Source organism: Stigmatopora nigra, chromosome 1, assembly GCF_051989575.1.
Source record: "Stigmatopora nigra isolate UIUO_SnigA chromosome 1, RoL_Snig_1.1, whole genome shotgun sequence".
NCBI lineage: Eukaryota > Metazoa > Chordata > Actinopteri > Syngnathiformes > Syngnathidae > Stigmatopora > Stigmatopora nigra.
The window spans coordinates 23,430,123-23,450,599 of record NC_135508.1 but is presented as its reverse complement, the minus strand read 5'-3'; the positions used below and the strand labels follow the sequence as shown (position 1 = coordinate 23,450,599).

At 44.4% G+C, this 20,477-nt stretch overlaps 2 protein-coding genes across 4 annotated transcripts in view; one reads left to right on the top strand and one right to left on the bottom strand.

Moving 5' to 3' along the window:
• The window catches only part of fgd (faciogenital dysplasia), a 50,388-nt gene extending 45,524 nt beyond the window's left edge, over positions 1-4,864 (top strand). For both annotated transcript variants that reach the window (XM_077723909.1, XM_077723900.1), the window contains 2 exons: positions 691-831; positions 3,283-4,864. In XM_077723909.1, the coding sequence (XP_077580035.1) occupies positions 691-831; positions 3,283-3,516 (375 nt within the window). In that variant the 3' untranslated portion in view covers positions 3,517-4,864. The remainder of the gene's footprint in view (positions 1-690; positions 832-3,282) is intronic.
• Positions 4,865-15,897: 11,033 nt separating this feature from the next.
• Positions 15,898-19,914, bottom strand: mul1 (mitochondrial E3 ubiquitin protein ligase 1). 2 transcript variants are annotated; one of them, XM_077727370.1, is made up of 5 exons: positions 19,653-19,914; positions 18,721-18,838; positions 18,560-18,647; positions 17,243-17,363; positions 15,898-17,173 (listed from the first exon to the last, which is right to left on the bottom strand). In XM_077727370.1, exons 2-5 carry the CDS (start codon positions 18,832-18,834, stop codon positions 16,447-16,449), a joined length of 1,050 nt encoding a protein of 349 aa, XP_077583496.1. In that variant the 5' UTR covers positions 18,835-18,838; positions 19,653-19,914; the 3' UTR covers positions 15,898-16,446. The 2 variants fall into 2 exon arrangements, with proteins under 2 accessions (XP_077583496.1, XP_077583504.1); XM_077727378.1 differs by lacking the exon at positions 19,653-19,914 and adding an exon at positions 19,427-19,644.
• Between the last annotated feature and the right edge of the window lie 563 nt (positions 19,915-20,477).

The window sequence follows — 20,477 nt, the reverse complement described above, 5'->3', positions numbered from 1 at the left end:
ATTCAGCCCTGAGTCTTTACGAGATCTAAATTGTTTGGTAGTCTACAAAGAAAGGAGGAATCATGTGGCAGGGTTGCTCCCAAAGCACGGGAATACGCTCGTAACATAACATAAACAAATTTAAATGAACTTGGATTACGATGCAGACACACTCAAAAATAAGTTTAATCGAACCTAACACTAAACTTAACTCTAATTTTGTTGGACATTTTGATACTTTTCTTGTCCCGGTCAATATCGAGGGTTGTTTGAGTTTGAATTCCCTTCAAAATATTCCCAAAATGATGCACACAAATGTCCTCACAATAGGATAACGCACAACCACTTGCCAACGAGAAGTAGTATATATGCCATTCGCACTGACTAACGGGGAAAAAAAACACTTTTACAAGTGCAATGCTCCGCCCATTGCTCGGAGAGACATTACAAAGAGGGAGATGCGACCAGAGACATTACACGAAGGAGTTGCGGGGAGAGAGACATTGCCCATGATTCCCTTATGAGAAGCATCTTGTGTCCGCTGTCTGTTTGTATATCAAAATTTGTCTCGTATCTCAAAATTAATATTTGTCCGAAATGTTACTCGTATCTCGAATTGCTCGTATGTCGGGCCACTCATATGTCGAGGCACCTCTGTAGTTTAAACTAGCGAGTCTTTTGTACTAAATCTATGTTGTGGTATCTGTTTAGAGAAAAGCATCACTAACAGGAGAGAACTGCCACTTGTGTGGCCACATGCAAGTACAGGACAAAGGAAAGAGCTGGACCAAGATGTGGATGGCTGTCACCAAGGCTGAGCCACTGGTGTTGTACTTGCAGAGTAATGGGCAGGTATGGCCTGTTATGACAATAATGCTTTCTTATGTTTTAATTTGTGTCAAACTCGACTTATTTTCACTGTGTTAAATAAATTAGCAGCTTATTTGTGCTTGATGGTCAACAACTGGGCTAAAGTGTAGATCAGTAGTTTGTCGGTAAACAACAAATTAAAAAAGAATCATTCATTTGTAACATTTTTAAAGCACTTAAGTGCATCAGCATAAGTCGATTAATAATGTAAGTGCACTGTTTACATGCAAAACACCACCGTTTAGGATCGTCTTTAAATCTAAGTTTGAATTTAGGAACCTGTAAAAATGTTTTGTTTTCAAATTATTCGATTTTATTTTAAAGTGAGGATTGATAATAAGTAATAATAATAAAAATGCTTGCAACATCTGAACATTTTATGTACAAATAAGTGAAATGTAAGTATTATAGTAGGAAACATGAAGTTGATACATTAGATCAGGGGTGGCCAACCTGCGGCTCGCGTGCCGCATGCGGCTCTTTGCCCGGTTTCATGTGGCTCTTACGTCCATATCAAAGTTTGTATTTGTGTTTTATTTTTATTTGCGTGTGCGCTTCGCTTGAGTTCAATACGGTATTTTCGTCCAATGCGCATGTACTTGGGATGAAAATACCTCAAAGTTTCCCAGTAGGAGCAAGGTCATTTGAGTAAACGTTTTTAACAGAGTGGGAGAGCTCCCGTGAACCAGAAGCGACAATGAACAGCGTCGCGCACACAAAAAGTATCCCAAAGATCGAGCGTCGGCTGAAAAAGCCACACCCCCTGTGAGGCAGACCAAGGCGAGAGTGCTCAGCCGGGAGCAGCCAATAGGAGAGCGAGGTGGACACCCACGTGGTGGGCGCGCTAGTTAAAAGCCATTCATAATAAATGACAGCTCACAAGGAGCGAATGTTGCGCAAAAATAGGCTCTGATTTTATGCCAGAAGTCCCACTAAGTAACATGCATAGTAAAAGAAAAACGCTATTGTAAATTATTATATTTTTGTTTGTGGACTTGGTTGAACTGAGAGTTTGTCTGTGTGAGACAGTGCACACAATGTTCATTGTTGATAATGACTGGCCTGTGCTGTTAGTACTGTAGGAGTCAATTTATGTCATTACTATGCTGGTGTGTGACATTTACAATAATTCTGGCTGAGCAAAGGTATGTGTGTGATGTGGCTCTTTGGGGTAACGCGGTAAAAAAAGTGGCTCTTTGGGGTAACGCGGTAAAAAATGTGGCTCTTTGCGGTAACGCGGTAAAAAATGTGGCTCTTTGCGGTAACACGGTAAAAAATGTGGCTCTTGGTCTCTGACTGGTTGGCCACCCCTGCATTAGATGTTTTCGCGGGCGAAACAAGAACCTGTCCTGGCCCTGATGTGGCCACCAGGCTAATTTTATTCAAACTCATTTGTTTAATTGGCTTCTATTTACGTCTGTGGTCGTCAATGGCACTGAAACATGAGCAATGATTGTTGAATATCATGTGGGGGTGTTAAAACACTATCAGGTGCCATAAGTATTTCTGTTTTAGTCTATTTGTAATTAGTTTGGTTCATTCATAAAATAGTCTTTAACAACAACAAAAACTAAACAATTAGCTCATTCATTCCTTTTCCAAGCCGTCTCCATCATCCTCTTGAGGATCATCTATCCCAGCCAATCACAGGCCACATGGAGACAATCAACAATGCACAAACATCCTCATACCTGGGGACAATTTGTTTTAATCAATCAGCCAACAATGCATGCTTTGGGGGTTTGGGAGGAAACCGGAGTACCTGGAGAAAACCCACGCAAGCTTGAGGAGAACATGCAAACTTAACACAGGAAGGTTCAGAACGCACAGGGAATTGAACCCTCGGTCTCAGAATTCTGAGGTACGGTGTTCCCTCGCTACTTTGCGGTTCAGCCACCGCGGATTCAGAGCTTCGCGTTTTTTTTTGAGATAATATATTTTACAGGTTTTTTTTGGTTAGAACACAAATTTCACTGTCTTTACCCGTATTCTATATAGTGTACTGTATACAGTGGGGTAAAAAAATAATTAAAAAAATAAAATTATTATTTTTTTAATTAAATTCAAATTAAGCATTTTTGAAGGGGCATCCCTACTTCGCGGAAATTCACTTGTTGCGGGTGGTCCCGATCCCCATTAACCGCGATAACCGAGGGAACACTGTATATGTGCTAGACAACTCTTCCAGCGTTGGTATTCATTCATTTTCCGCATTACTTATAATCACATGGTTTGTGGTTTCAGTTCATTTAGGCCAGGGTTGGCAACCCTAATATAGGGCATACCTAAATGTTAAAGTTGTGGCCCACATGATGGAAAATCATGGGGAGGAGCAGGTTCTAGGTTTGTTTTATTAAATTATCTAAGGTTTACTTGCCTCATAAAGAGTTAAACGAATTAGTGATGATTAAATTGTCAAACTCTTTATTGCAGGAAATGAAAGGTGCGAGAGCTCTTCCGCTGCCTGGGTTTGAGGTGACGATGTTCTCGCCATCCGCAGAGATCAAGCATGCAATCCGACTGAGTCACAGTCAGCAAACTGTGCTGCTCAATCCCCAAGACGCCGAACTCCAAGCCAAGTGGGTGGAGCTCCTCTCAAAAGGAGCCCGTGGGGAAGCCGCCACAGATGCTTCAACAAATCTGACTGAACACAGGAAGAGCCAGTAGTGGTTATACACCCAAATTCTATAATTCCTTCTCCCACCCTGTGCCCTGTGGATAGACCACACATTACTTGAATTACATGATTACCTTGGCACTTTTTTTTGGTTTCTCGGAGGGGACTTCCATACGCCATTTCAGCCTCATCCTCACTCACGACTCTTCCTTGCCACAATGCCACATATTCCTCTCCAAAATCTGAGAATATCTGATGTCCTGATGAACTCCAGTTTTATTTGTATCTATAATATTGCTAAAGATTCCCATGTGGGTTTAATCAAAAGGTTTTTAGTACATGACTGCATTATTGTTGATTGTGTTGAGAAACATTATCTTTCAGTGTCAAGTGCATGTGTGCAAGAGCCTCCACTCTTTCCTGTGTATATGAAGCATTTGAATGTTCGTGTCATAAACCTGTGTCACCTTCCTGTCGCTGCTGGGGTGCAGTGGCAGTTCAGTGAGTATTGTTGTACAGTATGTATACAATCGTGTGAATCAAAAAGTACATTTTAAGTTAAAAGACACTGAGGTGTGTACACTTGTGGCTGGCCACCTGACGCTCCCACTGGCAGCTCCCATTGAACATAAACCCCTTTACTTTTGTTCATATTACAGTATTTAAATCATGTTATTTGTCTTCAAATGTCAAATTCTATCATTCATATTCTTCCATTTTGTATTATTTAGACTTATTCACAAGAGAGCCAGAAATGAGTCTAACCCTTTATCTCATTCAGTGCCATTGACTGCGATATTCCTCAATTCCATTTAAACGAGGGTGGCTGGCAGTTTTTTTTTACCATGTTTCAGTGCCATTGGGTTAATTTATGAAATTACATTGAAACTGTTACACAAATATAAAGGATGAGCTTTTTACTTAGGTTCAGTCTTTTAAGTGATCAATGTAAAAACAGTTCATTTTTTTAGCAGAGCTAGTCTATCACTGTCAATGGCAGCCAGTGAATATTTTTATTTTATTTTATCGCGTTTCCTTAATATAGCAGCACCTGGCCTTCTCCTCACTCTTTGATATGATGAAAATGAAGTACTGTAGCATCACTTTCTTATGCCTTTCCCTCGATACCCTGCTCCGGCAAGTACCAGCCTTTCAAAAAACTTGCATTTCATCTTGCATGTTATGTCTAAACATATAGTAGGAAAGCATATCATCAACAACAGACAAAGAAGAGGAGTCAAACCGTGCTGTCAAACAAGCTGTGCAAATGTAACAAATATCTGTGTCCACAGCACAAAACTAGCAAGACTTGATGACATGGAACGGACATGTTATAAATATGCATGTGTCTCAGTGTGTGCCGTGTCATGTTTTCTAAATACACTCCTGTACAATTTTGCAGTTGCTTTTTTATTTGTGTCCTGTGCTTCTCTTTTGTCAGCAAGGGTTTTCACCATCGTCTGATTTGGAAGCAATGTGGTGCTGGACAGCAGGGTTTTAGAATGCTTTTCGATTTTTATAAGATCTGTCTTCAAACTTACATATGTAAATGTAACTCTTAATGCATGTGTTCCTCTTTGATAGGGAGTGAGTGAGTATTACCAACTATCAACAGCTTTGTGGCAAAAATTGGTCGCCCACAATTGCTGCAGAGCAAAATAACTAATATCCTACCATGTAGAGGTGAGCTCTTTAGCCCGAGCTCAAACCCTACCCGGCCTAAAATGTCAATCATTACTTTGCGTTTGGGTCGGGCCGGGCTTATCTCTCACTGAAAAAAAAAGTTAAAACTAAAATGATGTGTGGTCTCGCTAACCTTAAAAAAAAAATAATAAGAAAAATAAAATCTAAAAAAAAACTTGTGAGAATGAGGTGTGGAATAGCTTTAAATTGATTGTTGAATATGCTAGAGAAACTTACATTGGTTTTGCTGAGTGTAGTCAATGTGTCCCTTTGTTTTTATACGAGAGCAAAAAGACTTGCACCTTGACGCTGAGCAGGCATTTAAACAATTGAAATTGTCAAACATCTGTATTATCTTATAACATATGTTATAGTCTTGTTTAACTTAAATTTCGTTACAAAAGACAGGTTTTAATCTATTATCATAAATCAGGCCTCCTGACTCGGAAGTCCAGAGTCCTCACCTATAAAATATGAAATTTGGGGTTTTCTTCGGACTTGTTCCTGCAAATCAAGTTACTAATTTGGCGGGCACAGGCCAGGTTGCATTGGTTCGGGCCAAATTTTTTTTGTCCCAATCTTACCTCTATTGCCTTGCAGTTGATCCTCTCTCATCACAGCTGAAGGGAAAGGGTGTTATGGGAAAACTGTCAAATGTCCTTGAATGGTAAGCCTCTGACCAGATGTTGTGTACACATCTGTGAGGCCTAGAAAAATGTTAATTACCAAATGACATCCCAGATGACGGATGTTTTACGATAAAGTGGGATATGGGGGATTTGTTTGGGAACATTATAACCTGTAAACTAGCCCTCATTCTTGGACAACAACGGACACTAAAAACAACCCTGAAAGTTCCTGAACTAATTTTGAATTTTGAAGAGGTTATACACAACTTCAGAAAGCCACAAATATATCTCATCTGATCTCATTTTCTGAACAGAGGTGGGGGTTAAGTCTTTTTGGATCCCCTTCCTATTTGCGCTGTATGGTGCATCCAGATGAAGAAAATGTATATTTCTTTAACTGTCATACTCTATTATATAGCATAAGATAGACAACATGTAGTGAACACTGGCTCGTAAGACATCATTCTTTTATGTGGTTTCACCTGTTTCCTGTTTTGTTAGAATTTAGATGTCTATGTGTGAAGATGTGACATTTTCATTATGCGGGAAAAACAGGGTATAATGAGAGAATTAAGTGAACTGTGTTTGAGATGTTGATTGATTGTGGGAAAAACTAGCCAGACAGAGCAACATGAAACAACTAATAGCGGTTTGGTAAAGCAAGATATTACCAATGCATTGCATGTCTTAAAAGTTTTTCTTGAAGTTAGGATGTTTATTACAGGGCCACATAAGTACATAATGTCCTGCGCATAGGACCCAAAGTTGTCAAAGAGTGCCAGTCAGAATCAGTTGAAGGTAAAAAGTAATAATATTTTTAATGCATTTAACATATGGTAGATATATTTTAAAACAAGAATTGGGGAGATACATGTCAGGTGCATATGAATGCAAAACCTAGGAAATTACATTGAAACATTTATAGGAATGGGAAAATACATTAGCGGTTCAGCCACCGCGAACTCAGAGCTTCGCAGATTTTTTTTGGGAAATAATAATTAAAAATACAATATTACATTGAGACAACATATTTTACATTTTTTTGTTATAACATGAATTTCAATCCCTACCCGTATTCTATATGGTGTACTGTATACAGGGGGGTAAAAAAAAAAAAAAAATTAATTAAATTCAAATTAAGCATTTTTGAAGGGGAATCCCTATTTCGCGGAAATTCACTTATCACGGGTGGTCCGGAATAACCGAGGGAACACTGTACTAAAATCAAAGAGTAGGTAGTTAAAAATAAAGATTTAGACTTTAAAGAAATCCTTTTTTGAAATAATTTGTTAATAAATTCTTGGTCATTTATTTTATGAATTGTAATCTTTTTCTGTTTATTTGTTTTGAATAATGTTTGATATTTTGTTACATGTTTTTTACTTTCGTACGTTTTTTTAGTACTATTACTTTTTAAAAATAATTTTAAGGAGTTTCCAACATTTGAACTGTTTTTTTTTTCAATTGAATTTACTACTTTCATTTTTCTATTAACCCTTTTTTGCACTTACAGTTGAGGTCAAAAGTTTACATACGCTTGTGAAGAACATAATTTCTTATGGGTTAACAGAAAAAGTGATCAAATCTGCTCGGTCAAAAATATACATACAGAAACACAAATTAACAACTTTGGTGACTTAGAAAATTATGTCAATGAAATGAGCTATGGAACATGGCCTCTTAACTACTTGTTAGTGATTATGATTGACTACAGCTGGTGACTTCTCTGAAGCCATTTAACTAGGGCTCATTGGATGCAAACGCCCACAAACGCTACAATGAGAAAGTTGTAGCGGGAGATTTTTCGTCATTACAGTAAAAGTTGGTTCAAGACAACAACAACTAACCACTGTATGATTATTTCTCCCTGTGTTTAAAGATATGCTGTTTGTTGTAGAGGCCGATTGAGTGTGTGGTTTGCAAGATAGTGTTTAACATGTGATAAGAGAAGATAATGTTTAGGAATGTTGGTTTACTTTTGACGTGTGTGCGTGAAAGATGTCCAGTGTCCATGACCTGCTCAATGAATTCTGAGCCAGCTAAATCCAAACACTACAAACCAGGAAGAAGGCAGTGAGGAGAGGTGTTGCTGTTTAAGAAGAACTTGAAGTTAGCAGTTGAGTACTCGTCATCTGAGGCCAAGTTAAGATCATCAGAGACAGTAAAGACGTGCCAGTTCAGAGTTCACTTCTGCACAGTAAACCGAACTTCTACACCGTGAGGAAATGGAGCAGTTATACCAAGAGGTGGAAGGAACGTTGATGGACCTGACCGTAAATAACCTGTGAGAAATATGTGATTTTCTTAACATATTAAGAAGTGTGAAACGCAAATTATATATCATTGGTGGCTCACAATGTGAAGCACCTAGAAAGGGAAGAGCTTGAAGGTATGTCTAAGTTGTTGACACTGAAAGAGAAAATATCCGATATGAGACCTGAAGACAAAAGAGCTGAAAATGGCAAGCCAGGATCGGGATAGGAAGAGAATCCAACAACTTTGCCCCATCTACCCGCCGCGGCGGACCTTCAAAGGGGTGTGTCAGCCCAGCACCCGCCAAGCCCATACTGGCGGAAAGATTTCAAGATTGCGGGTCAAATAGGTGAACCAGGCCAGAAGGACAAGCTGACGTTCTCCAGTCTGGTTCATCAAATTGAAAATGGACAGAGTAGGGGTTACCAGGATGTGGAAATCATAGACGCAGTAATCAGAGCTATCTCCCCCAGTCTACAGTTACGGAATTACTTAGAAGAAAAACCTAACGTCACTCTTTCCATGCCCAAATGCATCATATGTGCTCATTGTCAGGAAAGAAGTGCTACTGACATCTATATGCAGTTAGCTTCCGAGGTGAGGCATATCAAAGAGACTCCTCAAAGTTTCTTAATGCGAGTCTTTGTTCTAAGGCAGAAGGTTCTGTTTGCATCCCAAGAAGCAGAATCAGGACTCCAGTATGACCCAAGTTTAGTCCAGAGTATGTGCTTGCACACAATACTTACTGGGCTGCAGAGTGACAGTGTCCGGGTAGATATGCAGTCTCTCTTGCTGGACTGTAAAACTTCCAATGAACTGTTACTGGACAGGTTAAATATAGCATGTGCCTGAATAATATCCAGAATGCTCTAAAGGACATGAAAGAGCAGACACTCATCTCCAGTTGGAGGAAATTGTCACTCAAAATCACTCAGGACTATGCGGGTTTCACGCCTAACGAGATCCATCATATCTGCCGTCGATAAGGCTGTCAGGCTGGCTCGGTTGGTGCAGACTGAAGGCTTCTCGGACATGACGGCTGATGAGATTACAAATTTCATCGACTGTCACCCAGCCCCACTGACAGAGGAGGACCTACAGATGACGACCAAGTCGGAGAGTGGGGAGGAAGAGGAGCCTGCTGCCGAAGGTGGCCTTACTTTACATAATTTGCAGGACCTCTTTAATACAGCCAAAGACCTCCAAAGAAAGGCCAAAGAAATGGACGATAACATGGTGAGGGCAGTCGTGTTCAGCAATCGCATCGATGAGGTCATGGCTGTTTACAGGCGCACCCTCACCGACCAAAAAAAACAACAACGTTCCCAACTCCCCATAACAATGTTTTTTACGCGCCAAAGAACTGCGGAAGATCCATCCGGACTACTATGATGTTTTTGAATTGCTGCTATGATGTTTTTGAACTGCTGCTATGATGTTTTTGAATTTCTGAGTTTTCTGAATAAAAGTTTACATTTATTACATATGCAGTGATTTGTTTGTATGCACCAACATAACACCTGCATTCTAATGTGGAATAAAACACCTGAATGAACAGCATATTAGCCTGGTGGTGGTTTTGGTCACGTGTTATACGTTTCTATAAGCGTTTTTTAATGGCGCCCAGCTACTTCGCGGTTTCACCCTTCTGCGGGGGTGTCCCCGTCTCCATTAACCACCATAAGCGAGGGTTCACTGTAAAAAGAAGTTTAGCACCCCACAGACAGCGAGACAAGTTAACCAGGTACAGTCAGAAGACCTGCGACCTACTAATCGGCATGTCAAAGAAAAATCTAAAATGTCCCCTGAAGTACAAGCGGAGCTGACTGAACTGAAGACAAGTGTTGCTTCTCTTAAAGATCTCGGTGTCGAGTTAGCTCAGTTCAAAGAGACACTACAGCAAGCTATGTTTCAGCCTCAGTCCTACCTCCCAACCACAGTCAGGAGAACAGTTAGGGAGACTCAGTGACCTTCTGCAAAACAAAAGAAGTACAGCAAGCCCCCAGCACCCAACTGGAACACTAGCCGCCCTGCTTATGTCCCAAGGAGGTGTTTTGCTTGTCAGAGAGAAGTGCGAGATGTTCAGTGCACACACTGTTATCGCTGTGGGAGTGGAGAACATTTCCAAGCTGGATGTAAAATCCGAAGAGTCAGACCAGCAGAGCTAACTCAGGAAAGGGAAGGAGTGGTTTGTGTGCTTTGTGGCACACCCAGCCCACTGTCCACCGTCAATCCTCCCATTATGCAACGGCAGCAGCTGGCAAGCCGGTTTTTGAAAGGGTCGCAGCACCACCGATCAATGCCTCCGGCTGTCCCAGTTCATCTCTGACGGGTTCCAGTCGTCGCAGCGCAAACGCACAGTTGCTACGTTTTTCGACTTCAGTAAAGCGTATGATCGAGTATGGCGGACAGGTTTGCTGCTTAGTATGACAAGACTCGGGATCCCCCTACGGTTCGTAGGTTCACCAACCGCACAGCGCGAGTGAGAATCCGCACTGCCACTGGTCGGAGCAGAGTATTCAAGGAAGGCCTCCCTCAAGGCTCCGTCCTTTCACCCATCCTGTTTACCATTTACATCAACAGCCTGCTGGAGAAGTTTGACGACAACACTATGGTGAGCGCCTATGCAGACGACCTAGCCATCGCCAGAGCCGGTAGAAATAAAGAACAGGTAGCCGAGGAGCTGCAAAGAGAGGTGGATAAAGTGGTGGAGTGGAGCTCCCAGGCAAAGCTCACCCTCAATACGTCCAAGTGTGAAACTGCCTCCTTCAGTCTTGACAGCGCAGATGCATCGTGGCAGCCCGACATAGCAATATCCGGTGAAAGGTTGTCCTGCAACCCGTACCCGACCTTCCTGGGAGTCACATACGACAGGCTACTCACGTTTGGGGAGCATGCTAACAAGCTCTGCCGTTCAATGCACGGGAGAACCAACCTGCTCCGGCTAGTATCGGGCACAACATGGGGATGGCACAAGCCGGACCTCCGCAGAGTCTACACAGCGACTCAACGCAGCCTAGCAGAATATGCCGCCCCAGCCTGGTACCCCTGGTTGTCAGCCACTAACATCGGCAAACTCGAAAGAGTACAACTAGAGGCCGCAAGAGCAGGCACACACCAACTGCGAACGACTCCTGTTGAAGCAGTTCGAGCCGAGGCGAATCGCCCTACCCTTGCATATCGCCTTACAGCTTCCTCAAGAACCAAGGCTGACGACCGGGCACACCTTCCCGCAACCGATGATCGCCGCCAGCTCCTGGAATCCAACATCCGATCCCGGCTTAAAAAACGCTCTGATTGGCGCAGTCTAGCATCCCAGCCTACCTCATCCATCACCCCCGACAACCGACACACACAACCGCCATGGGATCTCCCGCCCCCCATCCAAGCCATCTACCCGCCAACAAACAAGACGATGCCGCAAGAAATACAACTGTCAGCCGCAGCGGCAACAATCGAGTCAAACGCATCCAACGCCGAACTCCTGCTTTTCACCGATGGTTCGACACGTGAAGGCACGTCGGATGGCGTGAACAGGCCTCGTCGTCCTCAAAAACGACCAAGTGGTACATGAATGGCATGCCCCCACGGGTGTCCATAGCAGCTCCTTCCACTCAGAGGGAGTTGCCCTTGCCGAAGCTCTACGCTGGCTCACCACTACAACCTGGGCAGTAGCCACGATCGTCTGTGACTGCAAGTCCCTGGTTGCAGCCGTCTCCAACCCCTTCCCAACCGACGCGGTCATCATCGACCTACAAAAGACGGCAGCAGACCTGGCAGTCGATAAACAATTCTCGATTATCTGGGTCCCCGGCCACTGCAACCTACGTGGAAACGAACTTGCAGATGCCCAGGCGAAACGCGGGTCAAACATGCCTCAACCCGAGGTTCCGCCAGATGCTGCCACCCGTCGAGCCATCATCCGTCGCGAGTGCCGACCTCCTCCAATCCACCACATGCGACTCCAGGAAGTCTTCCAACGAGGACCCGATGAACGGCGAGAAGCGGAACTCTCGCGGGCTGAAGCTACGGACCTAGCCCGATTCCGATGCGGCCATCATACATCCCTACGACGGTGGCAACACCTCACGGGGAAGACGGAAGATCCTCGCTGCAGATTATGCGGCGAGGAGGAGGAATCGTCGGAACATTTCTGGCTGCGGTGTCCGGCACTGCTCGCAGAACAACACCAACGTCAGATCGGTCAAACAATGTCAGAACTCGTCTCCCTCCCCCAAGGCAGTCTACCACATCTGAGGACCATCCTCAGGCGGCTGAGGTGATTTAAAGAGAGAGAGAGAGAGAAGACAGCAGCAGCTGAGTTTCGGAACCAACACGCCCCCGCCACTGACCGACCGCCTCTCCCACTTCACGACTCTGCTGAAGGAGGTGGGGAAGTGCGTCGTTGGCAAATCCCGGACAGGCAAGACGAGCAACACCTGGATGTCGGCTGACGTGAGATCTGCCATCAAAGAACGCAATCGCCTACGCCGCTCCGTAGGCACCCACAGAGAAGACTGGCTAGCCGCTTGCAGGGAAGTGAACATCCTCACTCGGTCGGCCAAGGAAGCAAAGTGGGCTGCCCTATAGGACGAGCTGGAGTTCAACCCGGACACCGCCAAAACGTGGCGATTGATCCGCTTTCTCAGCGGATCACCTGATAACTGCGCGCTTACTGAATCCCTGCAACACAATGGCCGCTTCTACACTACCAACGTGGAGAAAGCCGATGTTTTTGCCAAGCACCATGCCGCAGTGTGCAGACTCTCCTTCTCCAAAGAAGAATGACGCCACATCCGAGAAGCGAAGCAACGGCTGGATACCCCATCAGCTGGCGACGAGAGCTGCGCAGACTTCAGCGAGCAGGAGCTCAAAACTGCAATCCATCAGATGTGACCGACAGGCACCCCAGGCCGGGACTATATTCCCCCATCCTTCATCAAGGCGCTGGGACCTACGGCCAGGCAGAAAGTCCTGGGAATCTTAAATGAATCCTTCAGATCCAGTTCCTGCCCACAGGCATGGAGAGAGGCAACCAAGAAAGACTGGGGCTGGCAAAAACACAGTCTACGCTCTGTGCACCTCGCACTCCAGCGGAGCGTCATGGACTACGCCGCCCCAGCATGGCAGCCCTTCCTGTCGCAGTCCCGACTTGACGACCTAGGTCGCGCCCAGAACAGTGCCCTGCGCATCGTGATGGGTCAACTGAAGACGACACCAGTCGAGGCGCTGCAGCTAGAAGCGGGCGTGTGCTCTTACTCCTCGCGACTAAGCCAACTAGCAGCCATCTCCTTTTGATCACCCTCGGAATGAACTCGCTACAAAGACAGTCGCGCACTGTCTTCAGCATTCCAGCTGGCGCAAGACCGCGTCAGGAATCATGTCCGCCCTCCCGCCCTGTCAAACCAACGAGAACACTTCCCGCCCTCCATCGAGTGCCCGTGGGTGAACGACACCGACCTCAGGACGGATCTCTGCAGCCCTTGGGAGCGCCACAAAACTCGATCCCTCGCCAGTCCTTCGGGAACGTGCCATCTCCGCCATCTGTGCAGTCCCACCAGAGGTCACCATCTATACCAACGGCTCTGCTACCAATGGAATGACGGCCAGTGGGGCGGCGATGATCGCCACAACCGGAGAGCCGGCAGACCCAATCACCACGTATTCAAAGCCGTTGCGTGGAGCCCCTTTCACATCCTTCTTCGAGGAAGAGAAGGCGGCCACGACGATGGCCCTGCAATGGCTAACTGACACGAACGTAGCTGGTGACGTCGCAGTGTGCTCTGACAGTCAATCCTTACTGACTGCCATTGCGAGCCACTCGGCCGACACCGACGAAATCCGTCGCCTACTGAACCAGCGCACGGCTCGGACAGCCCTCCTGTGGACCCCAGGTCATTGCAGGTTGCCTGGGAATGAGATGGCAGATGCCCTAACGAAAGAATCCGCCTCCTCCAAAGTCTATGAGCCACAACCAATCCCCTTCGCCCCAGCCAAAGCAGCCATCAGACGACTGATTTGTGACAATCCACCAAGACCGGATCATCGCGCAGCGATCATCTACCCAAAGTATAACTGGCGCCTAGACTGCGCGCACGTGGAGAACCGGAGCGACGCGGTTCTCATCGCCCGCCTCCGCTCGGGCCACCACCCAAGCCTGAGAGCCTACCATCACCTTCTCAACCACACCCTCAACTCAACCTGCCCTCTCTCTCGGGAAGAAACGCAAGACCTTGTACACTGGCCCCCAGCGTTACCCCCGCCTCTCTTCCCTCCGTCTTCAGATCTTCGGTTTCATCTCGCCCCCCTGGACGTGCTGGTAACTGAGCTGTCCAAGGTGCTAGCGCTAGCCAGGCATACTCTATGGGGTCACCTGCCAGGCATACTCTTAGGGTCACCTGGGAGCTGCCTCAACAACAACAGCAGCAGCAGCAGCTAAAGATGGCCACCGAAAGGTGTGAGCCAGGGACCCCAATCCGCTTGGTGACAGACAGCCTCTCCTCCCATCAGAGGCTGCAAACCATGGAACATGAGTTCAAACTGAAAACCACCACCGAGGCCTCAATCAGAGAACTCCTGACTACCCTCGAAGATAAACAAGTGGCGGTGGAAGTTCTATGGGTCCCAAGCCATTGCGGTGTCCCGGGCAATGAAAGAGCCGACCAACTAGCCGCTGCAGGAGGCGGATGGAACAAGTCGGTGCACCACGGCACTTCGCGACAGCAAAAGCTGCCATCCGGCGAGCGACACGAAGCCACCGCATCCACGCCGACAAACGAAAGAACCTCTACGCTGACAACGAAGGCAACACGATTTTCCCCAGAGATCAAAACTTGAACCGGCAGGAACAACGTCCCATGGATGAATGACGAACTAAAACAACTAATAAAGGCGAGGGATCGATTATGAAGAAACTTGAATGTGTCTACCCAATCCCAATACCTGCAACTCTGCAGAGAGGTAGCAGAGAAGACATCTGAGGCGGAACGAGCGGCTTGGCATCTCCACCTCCAAAAAAATTCGGAGACCAAGGACTCCAAACAAGCATGGGCGGTGATCAAATCCCTGACGAGACCACAATCAAACAAAAAGAGAGCTTCGAAGAGATGCTAGTAGACTACAGGGTTCCCCTCGGCAATTACCCGTGTCCATTCTCCGAAGATGAACTCCGCCAAGCCCTCAACCAACTAAAACCAGGCAAAGCTGCTGGCCCAGATGGAATCGCTCCAGAGATGCTGAAGTAGCTCCCCCCTGAAGCACATCCTATCCTGCTCCAGATCTTTAACATCAGCTGGACCACCCAATGGTGTCTCCAATCCTGGCACTCGGCGGAGATCGTCCCGTTCCACAAAAAAAGGCAAGCACCCTCAATTATCGATTACAGACACATCAACGTAGTCCTTCATGGACGCGCGGAGGGGGAGGGGGGGTAAGGTAAACTGTTGGAAGGCACACAGAGGTGGACCCCGGGAACGGCAGCAATTCAGCCCCAGACATCACCATCGTCCCTGAAACGCGCCAACAACATTTCTCCTGGACAACCCTTGAGACACTTGCCTCCGACCACCTCCCCATCCTCCTGACAGTAACTCACTCAGTGCCGGCCAGAGTGCGAGAGGGCAGAGTAGTGTGGAACTGGAAAGGAGCAAACTGGACAGGATTCACAGACACAATTGAGGAGGAACTAAGGAACTACCCAGAGCACACCACTGTCAAACACTCAGGGTGCAACATATGTATATTTTTGATCGAGCAGATTTGATCACTTTTCTGTTCACCCATAATAAAATGTCATAAAAGAACCAAACTTCATGATTTTTTTTGTGACTAAGAAGTATATGTTCCAATAACTCCAACAGAGAAAAATCTGAGTTGTAGAATTCCTTGTATTGACCCTAACAATATGCTTTTGATTCATACAGTACCTAAGAAATACCACGTGTTTATCTTTCTTAAGCTTTTCCCTGTAAAACATTTGTACTCCCTATTAAAACCATGAATATGGAGGTGAAAATGGTGTATCAAGGGGCAGCTTATATGCGATAAATTGTCAAATTCAACGATTTTAAGGCAATTTCAAGGGTGTGGCTTATACCCGGGGATGGCTTATATGTAAGTAAATACGGTCATTCATTTGAACTGGAAGGACTAGCTGAGAATGCTCATGCTTTCGTGCCATTGACGGCACTAGACATCCAATCCATTTTGACTCAAAGAGGTGAATGAACAAACTTAAATAGCAGCCAATGACTTAAAATTAGTGTCCTCTAAGGGTTAACATAATCATCAGGTGTGCATGATAGTTCCACTAAAATAAAATATCTGCTCAAAACTATTTAATCAATTGCCCACAGCCATAAAAAAAAGTTCAACATGAGCTTTGAACCAGAGTTCAGTTTTTTTTTCCAATTATCATTAGATATTGTATATGAGCACCATTCTATCAATACGTGCCCTGCAAATGGGACATTTCTTTGGCTCTGGCAGAGCCTCGTAGCATCTGGTGCACGTGCACACGTGACCGCACTCCAGGAATACACAAGAGCGCTCCTTGTACAGGCACACAGTGCACCTGCTGGAAAGTGCACTGCTTTCCTCCAAATTTTGGTCCCCCTTATTTTTTTCTTGCTCCTCAAACTCTTGAATCATGCGCTTGACGCGCTTCCTTTGTCTGTGGCACGCGTACTGCTTCCACAGAATGTAGAAGACCGTGGAACAGGCAGCCACGCCAAAGAGCACGGTCAAAAGCCTCCACAGTCTGACATCTCTCTCCTGCTTTCTTAGGAGGGCGTCGTAGTCCAGCCGAGTGAGGAAATAACAGAAGCCTTCCTTGGGAGGCTGCAGCTTTATGATGTTATTATCTAGAACTAGCTCGCCCACGCCTGTGACGCTGTCGCCTACGCGTAACATCTCTTCCGTTTCGTGAATGCCTTTGGGTCGCTCGCCGCTGATGAAGTTGCCAATAGCACTGGACAGGGACTGAACTGCAGGGTGGAAGTTTTCATATGTGGTTTCCAAGTTCAACTCTGCAGCATCAAGGGGGCGCATGATGCGCACGGTGGCTGGGATGTCCTCATCATGAGAGCCCAGTACAAATGGAACTGTGTTCGTGCACTGGTGGATGACTTTTTGAGTGTTGTTCCTGTAATAGGATACGCCAGACATTAAATCCTGCCAGAAACACGATCTGCTTGTTTGCTCCCTAGCTTACCAAAGATGAGTAGTGCGGTTCCACACCATTTTCTCCTCATTCAATGTCAGTCTTTCAATGACACCTTTGCAGTTGTCGAGATATTGGCTGTTCAGTGTTTCCTTCACAGACCTCACAACACCTGCAAATATGGCATTGCAGTAGTAGGTCAGCCTATTAGGGGAGTGTATCAAAACTGTGGCCCACGATTGAATATGCAATTTTTTTATCCTGTGTTAAGACTGGCTGTTTTTTTCCATTTAATGTCAATGTTAGTGCGTGTGTAAGAGCAACACCCTTGTTGTGCCTGACGCTACGGCACAAGGTTCACCAGATAGGCCATGTCCCCGTGATTTCATGTAATGAATTTTTATGCCATAGGGAAGATGACCAAGTTGATTTTTCACGACGGATTTCAGCGAGAAGGAATTAGCCAATCAAATGGTTTTTGAGTCATGTGACTTCAATCAGAGAGAAAAAAACAGGAATATGTAGTGGTGGCAAAAACGTTGGAGTTTTTAAAACAAAATCAATCTCAATTTTCTCATCTTTTTTTCCTGTTTGTCTGAAGACTGATTTACACATTGCTGACAATTTTTCTCATATAAAATATTTTAGAACCCTTATTTATATATTTATTTATCAACTTGTTTATTACCTATTTATTTATGTCTAAAATGTATTTTCATGTGTCTGTATTCTCACCCTCTTGCTACTGTGACAATGAAATTTCCCAAATACATGATGAATAAAGTTATCTGATCTGATACATGAAAAAGAAAAAAGCACATTGGGCCAAATGAGTTTTTAGTTCTAATTTCGTGGTGCTTTGATGATAACATCAAATACTGAAATGAACACAAACAGATTAGACAATGAACTTTTGTCACAAAAACTAAGCAACAATAAGTATTTTAGGGGTCCAAAAAAATTGTAAACTTAATTAAATTAAAAAGTGTGAAAATTTCAAACAAGCACATCTAGCATTCATCTCTTAACGAGGCACATTAATATGACAGAAGGACAGGCACAGATTTTTAGCAAGACCAATTGACCAATTTGTCAACTTGATCTGGCTTGCGAGTAGCCCTTCCGCAGTATAATTGGTAATTCGATCCTTAAAAATCCAATGTTGCTGGCTATGAACCTTTAATTGACCCTCCACTTCGGTTTATTGACAAAGAACACAATAAAAGGAACTGTAAATATTTTACATTTAGATGAAGTTGAGACCTGAAAATTGGTCATTTGTGATATACAAGTTAATGAAAAATTACTATTTAAAAGACTAAATCTTGATACAAGTGTTTATCATTCACCACACTGGTTAACACTCACCTTCAATAACAGCATAAGGGAAACATCTTCCAGGTGTTTCAGAGAGGATCATTTTCAAATCCTGGTCTATTGAAACCTTGTTGGCTTCCTGTGCACAGGGCAGATTACTGTAGTGAGACAGCTGTGTTTTTAACACTAGACTATTCATGAATGTGGCATACCTTTAATTTGGTTACTGTTGCTGCTCGGTTCCTGTACACATTGTAAAAGACAGCCGTCAGGGCTGAACTGGTTGCCAAGAGGCCCAGTTGTATAGCTGAAGGATTCCAGTCCATGATCCTGTCATAACAAAAGAGTACATATTTGAGTTCAACAGTTCCACTTTGCAGGTTATTTTACTGCAGCTTTGAAGTTTTTACTAAAATATTTTTCTTTAAAAAAATCCAGGTTGTGGTGTTTGCATGTCCGCATGTGTGGGTTTTCTATGAGTACTTTTCTTCCCATTCCAAAAACATGTATGGTAGGCTGATTGGACACAAGTCTAAATTGAACTAGGTACGAGTGTGTCTGTGAGTGTGAATGGTTGTTTGTCTCCTTGTACCCTGCAATCAGCTGGCCACCGATTCAAGGTGCCTCTGACCCGAGGTCAGCTGGGATAGGCTCCAGCAACCCACCCCAGAAAATAAATGTTTTTAACAATAAAAAACTCAAAAAACTATTGTGGTGTCAATGGAGTTGATTATATGAAAATTTACAACCCCCTTTACATTGTGATCAATCATAACTGCAGAAAAAGTGGCATATTTCCTGAAACAGAAAGACAAACACGCCACAAACAAAATGCTTTTGTTGTGTTTTCTCTGGTAGATAGAAGTTTTAACTTTGGCACGTCGACTCGATATAATGTCGACGAATGGGCAATCATACCTTTTATTGCCACTAGAAACAATGATGGAGTGAAATCTGTCAGCCAAAAGCGGGAATTTTGTGTAGAAATAGTCTTTATAAACGACTCAGTGTCAACGCAACGAGCTTGCTAGCATACATGCTAGCTCTTGGAATTCAACACATTTGGTAACTTCTCTTAACTAAATGAATCACGTCTCGAACCCGTATATGGAGTAATTTCTCTGAGACATTGTCGACACATTACCAGCAAGAAGCACATCTGCGTCGAAATGAGGTCACTTCAGCCAGAGACACGGAAGCTTTTCACCAAACCTTTAACGTCTGACGTCTTCGTTGCCCTATTTCCTGTGACGATTTTTTTCCAATTACAACAGCAAAAGAAGGGTCACCAATGTGGAATAAAAAGCCATACAAAAGTTATGCTGCTATAATTCATGATGATAATTTTTATGATCGTTGATACGCATTTAAATAGACAAAAATCTAAACATAAATAAATTGAACACAACTCGACCCTTGCACTTCATTATTTTATCCAGCAGATGTCAGTGTATTTCCATTATTTGAACGGCATTTAGTTTTAGATTAATCTAATCTAATCAAACAGGTTTTGTCGTCGTCATTGACTCGTCAAAAGCCTAATGGTCATCATACCCAGCTGCGCATGACGAAATTGGTGGTGCTACTCCTAAAAAGTGTGCTTTCCCGGCAAAAGGCCAAAATAAGTAATATAAAAATATAAGAATCACATTATCTTAAAGTAAATTCTAAAAAAAAATGCCTAAATTGCCTTATCTAAGATATTATTACTATCCACGGAGATTCTGGTGGTTCATTTCAGACTCGTTGGCAATCTGCCGTGATGGATACATCGCATCTTCCGGCAACAAAATCCCGGTGACTGCATTAAAAAAGTTTGCCTTGCAGATGCCAGCAAACAACGGATCACTTACCTCTTCACTGTCTCCTCACATACCTTCAGTCAGTCAGCAGGAGGCAGATCACTGCCCAACCAACGTCCTTCATGTTACCTGACCCCGAAGTTATTACACAGAAGGGATTGTGTGTC

Excerpts from the sequence above, each read along its gene's own strand:
- mul1 (XM_077727370.1), bottom strand. The coding sequence starts at position 18,834 with ATGGACTGGAATCCTTCAGCTATACAACTGGGCCTCTTGGCAACCAGT. Across the intron at positions 17,364-18,559 it reads CCCTTATGCTGTTATTGAAG|GTGTTGTGAGGTCTGTGAAG; the intron begins GTGAGTGTTAAC and ends CCATATTTGCAG. Across the intron at positions 17,174-17,242 it reads AACCGCACTACTCATCTTTG|GAACAACACTCAAAAAGTCA; the intron begins GTAAGCTAGGGA and ends ATCCTATTACAG.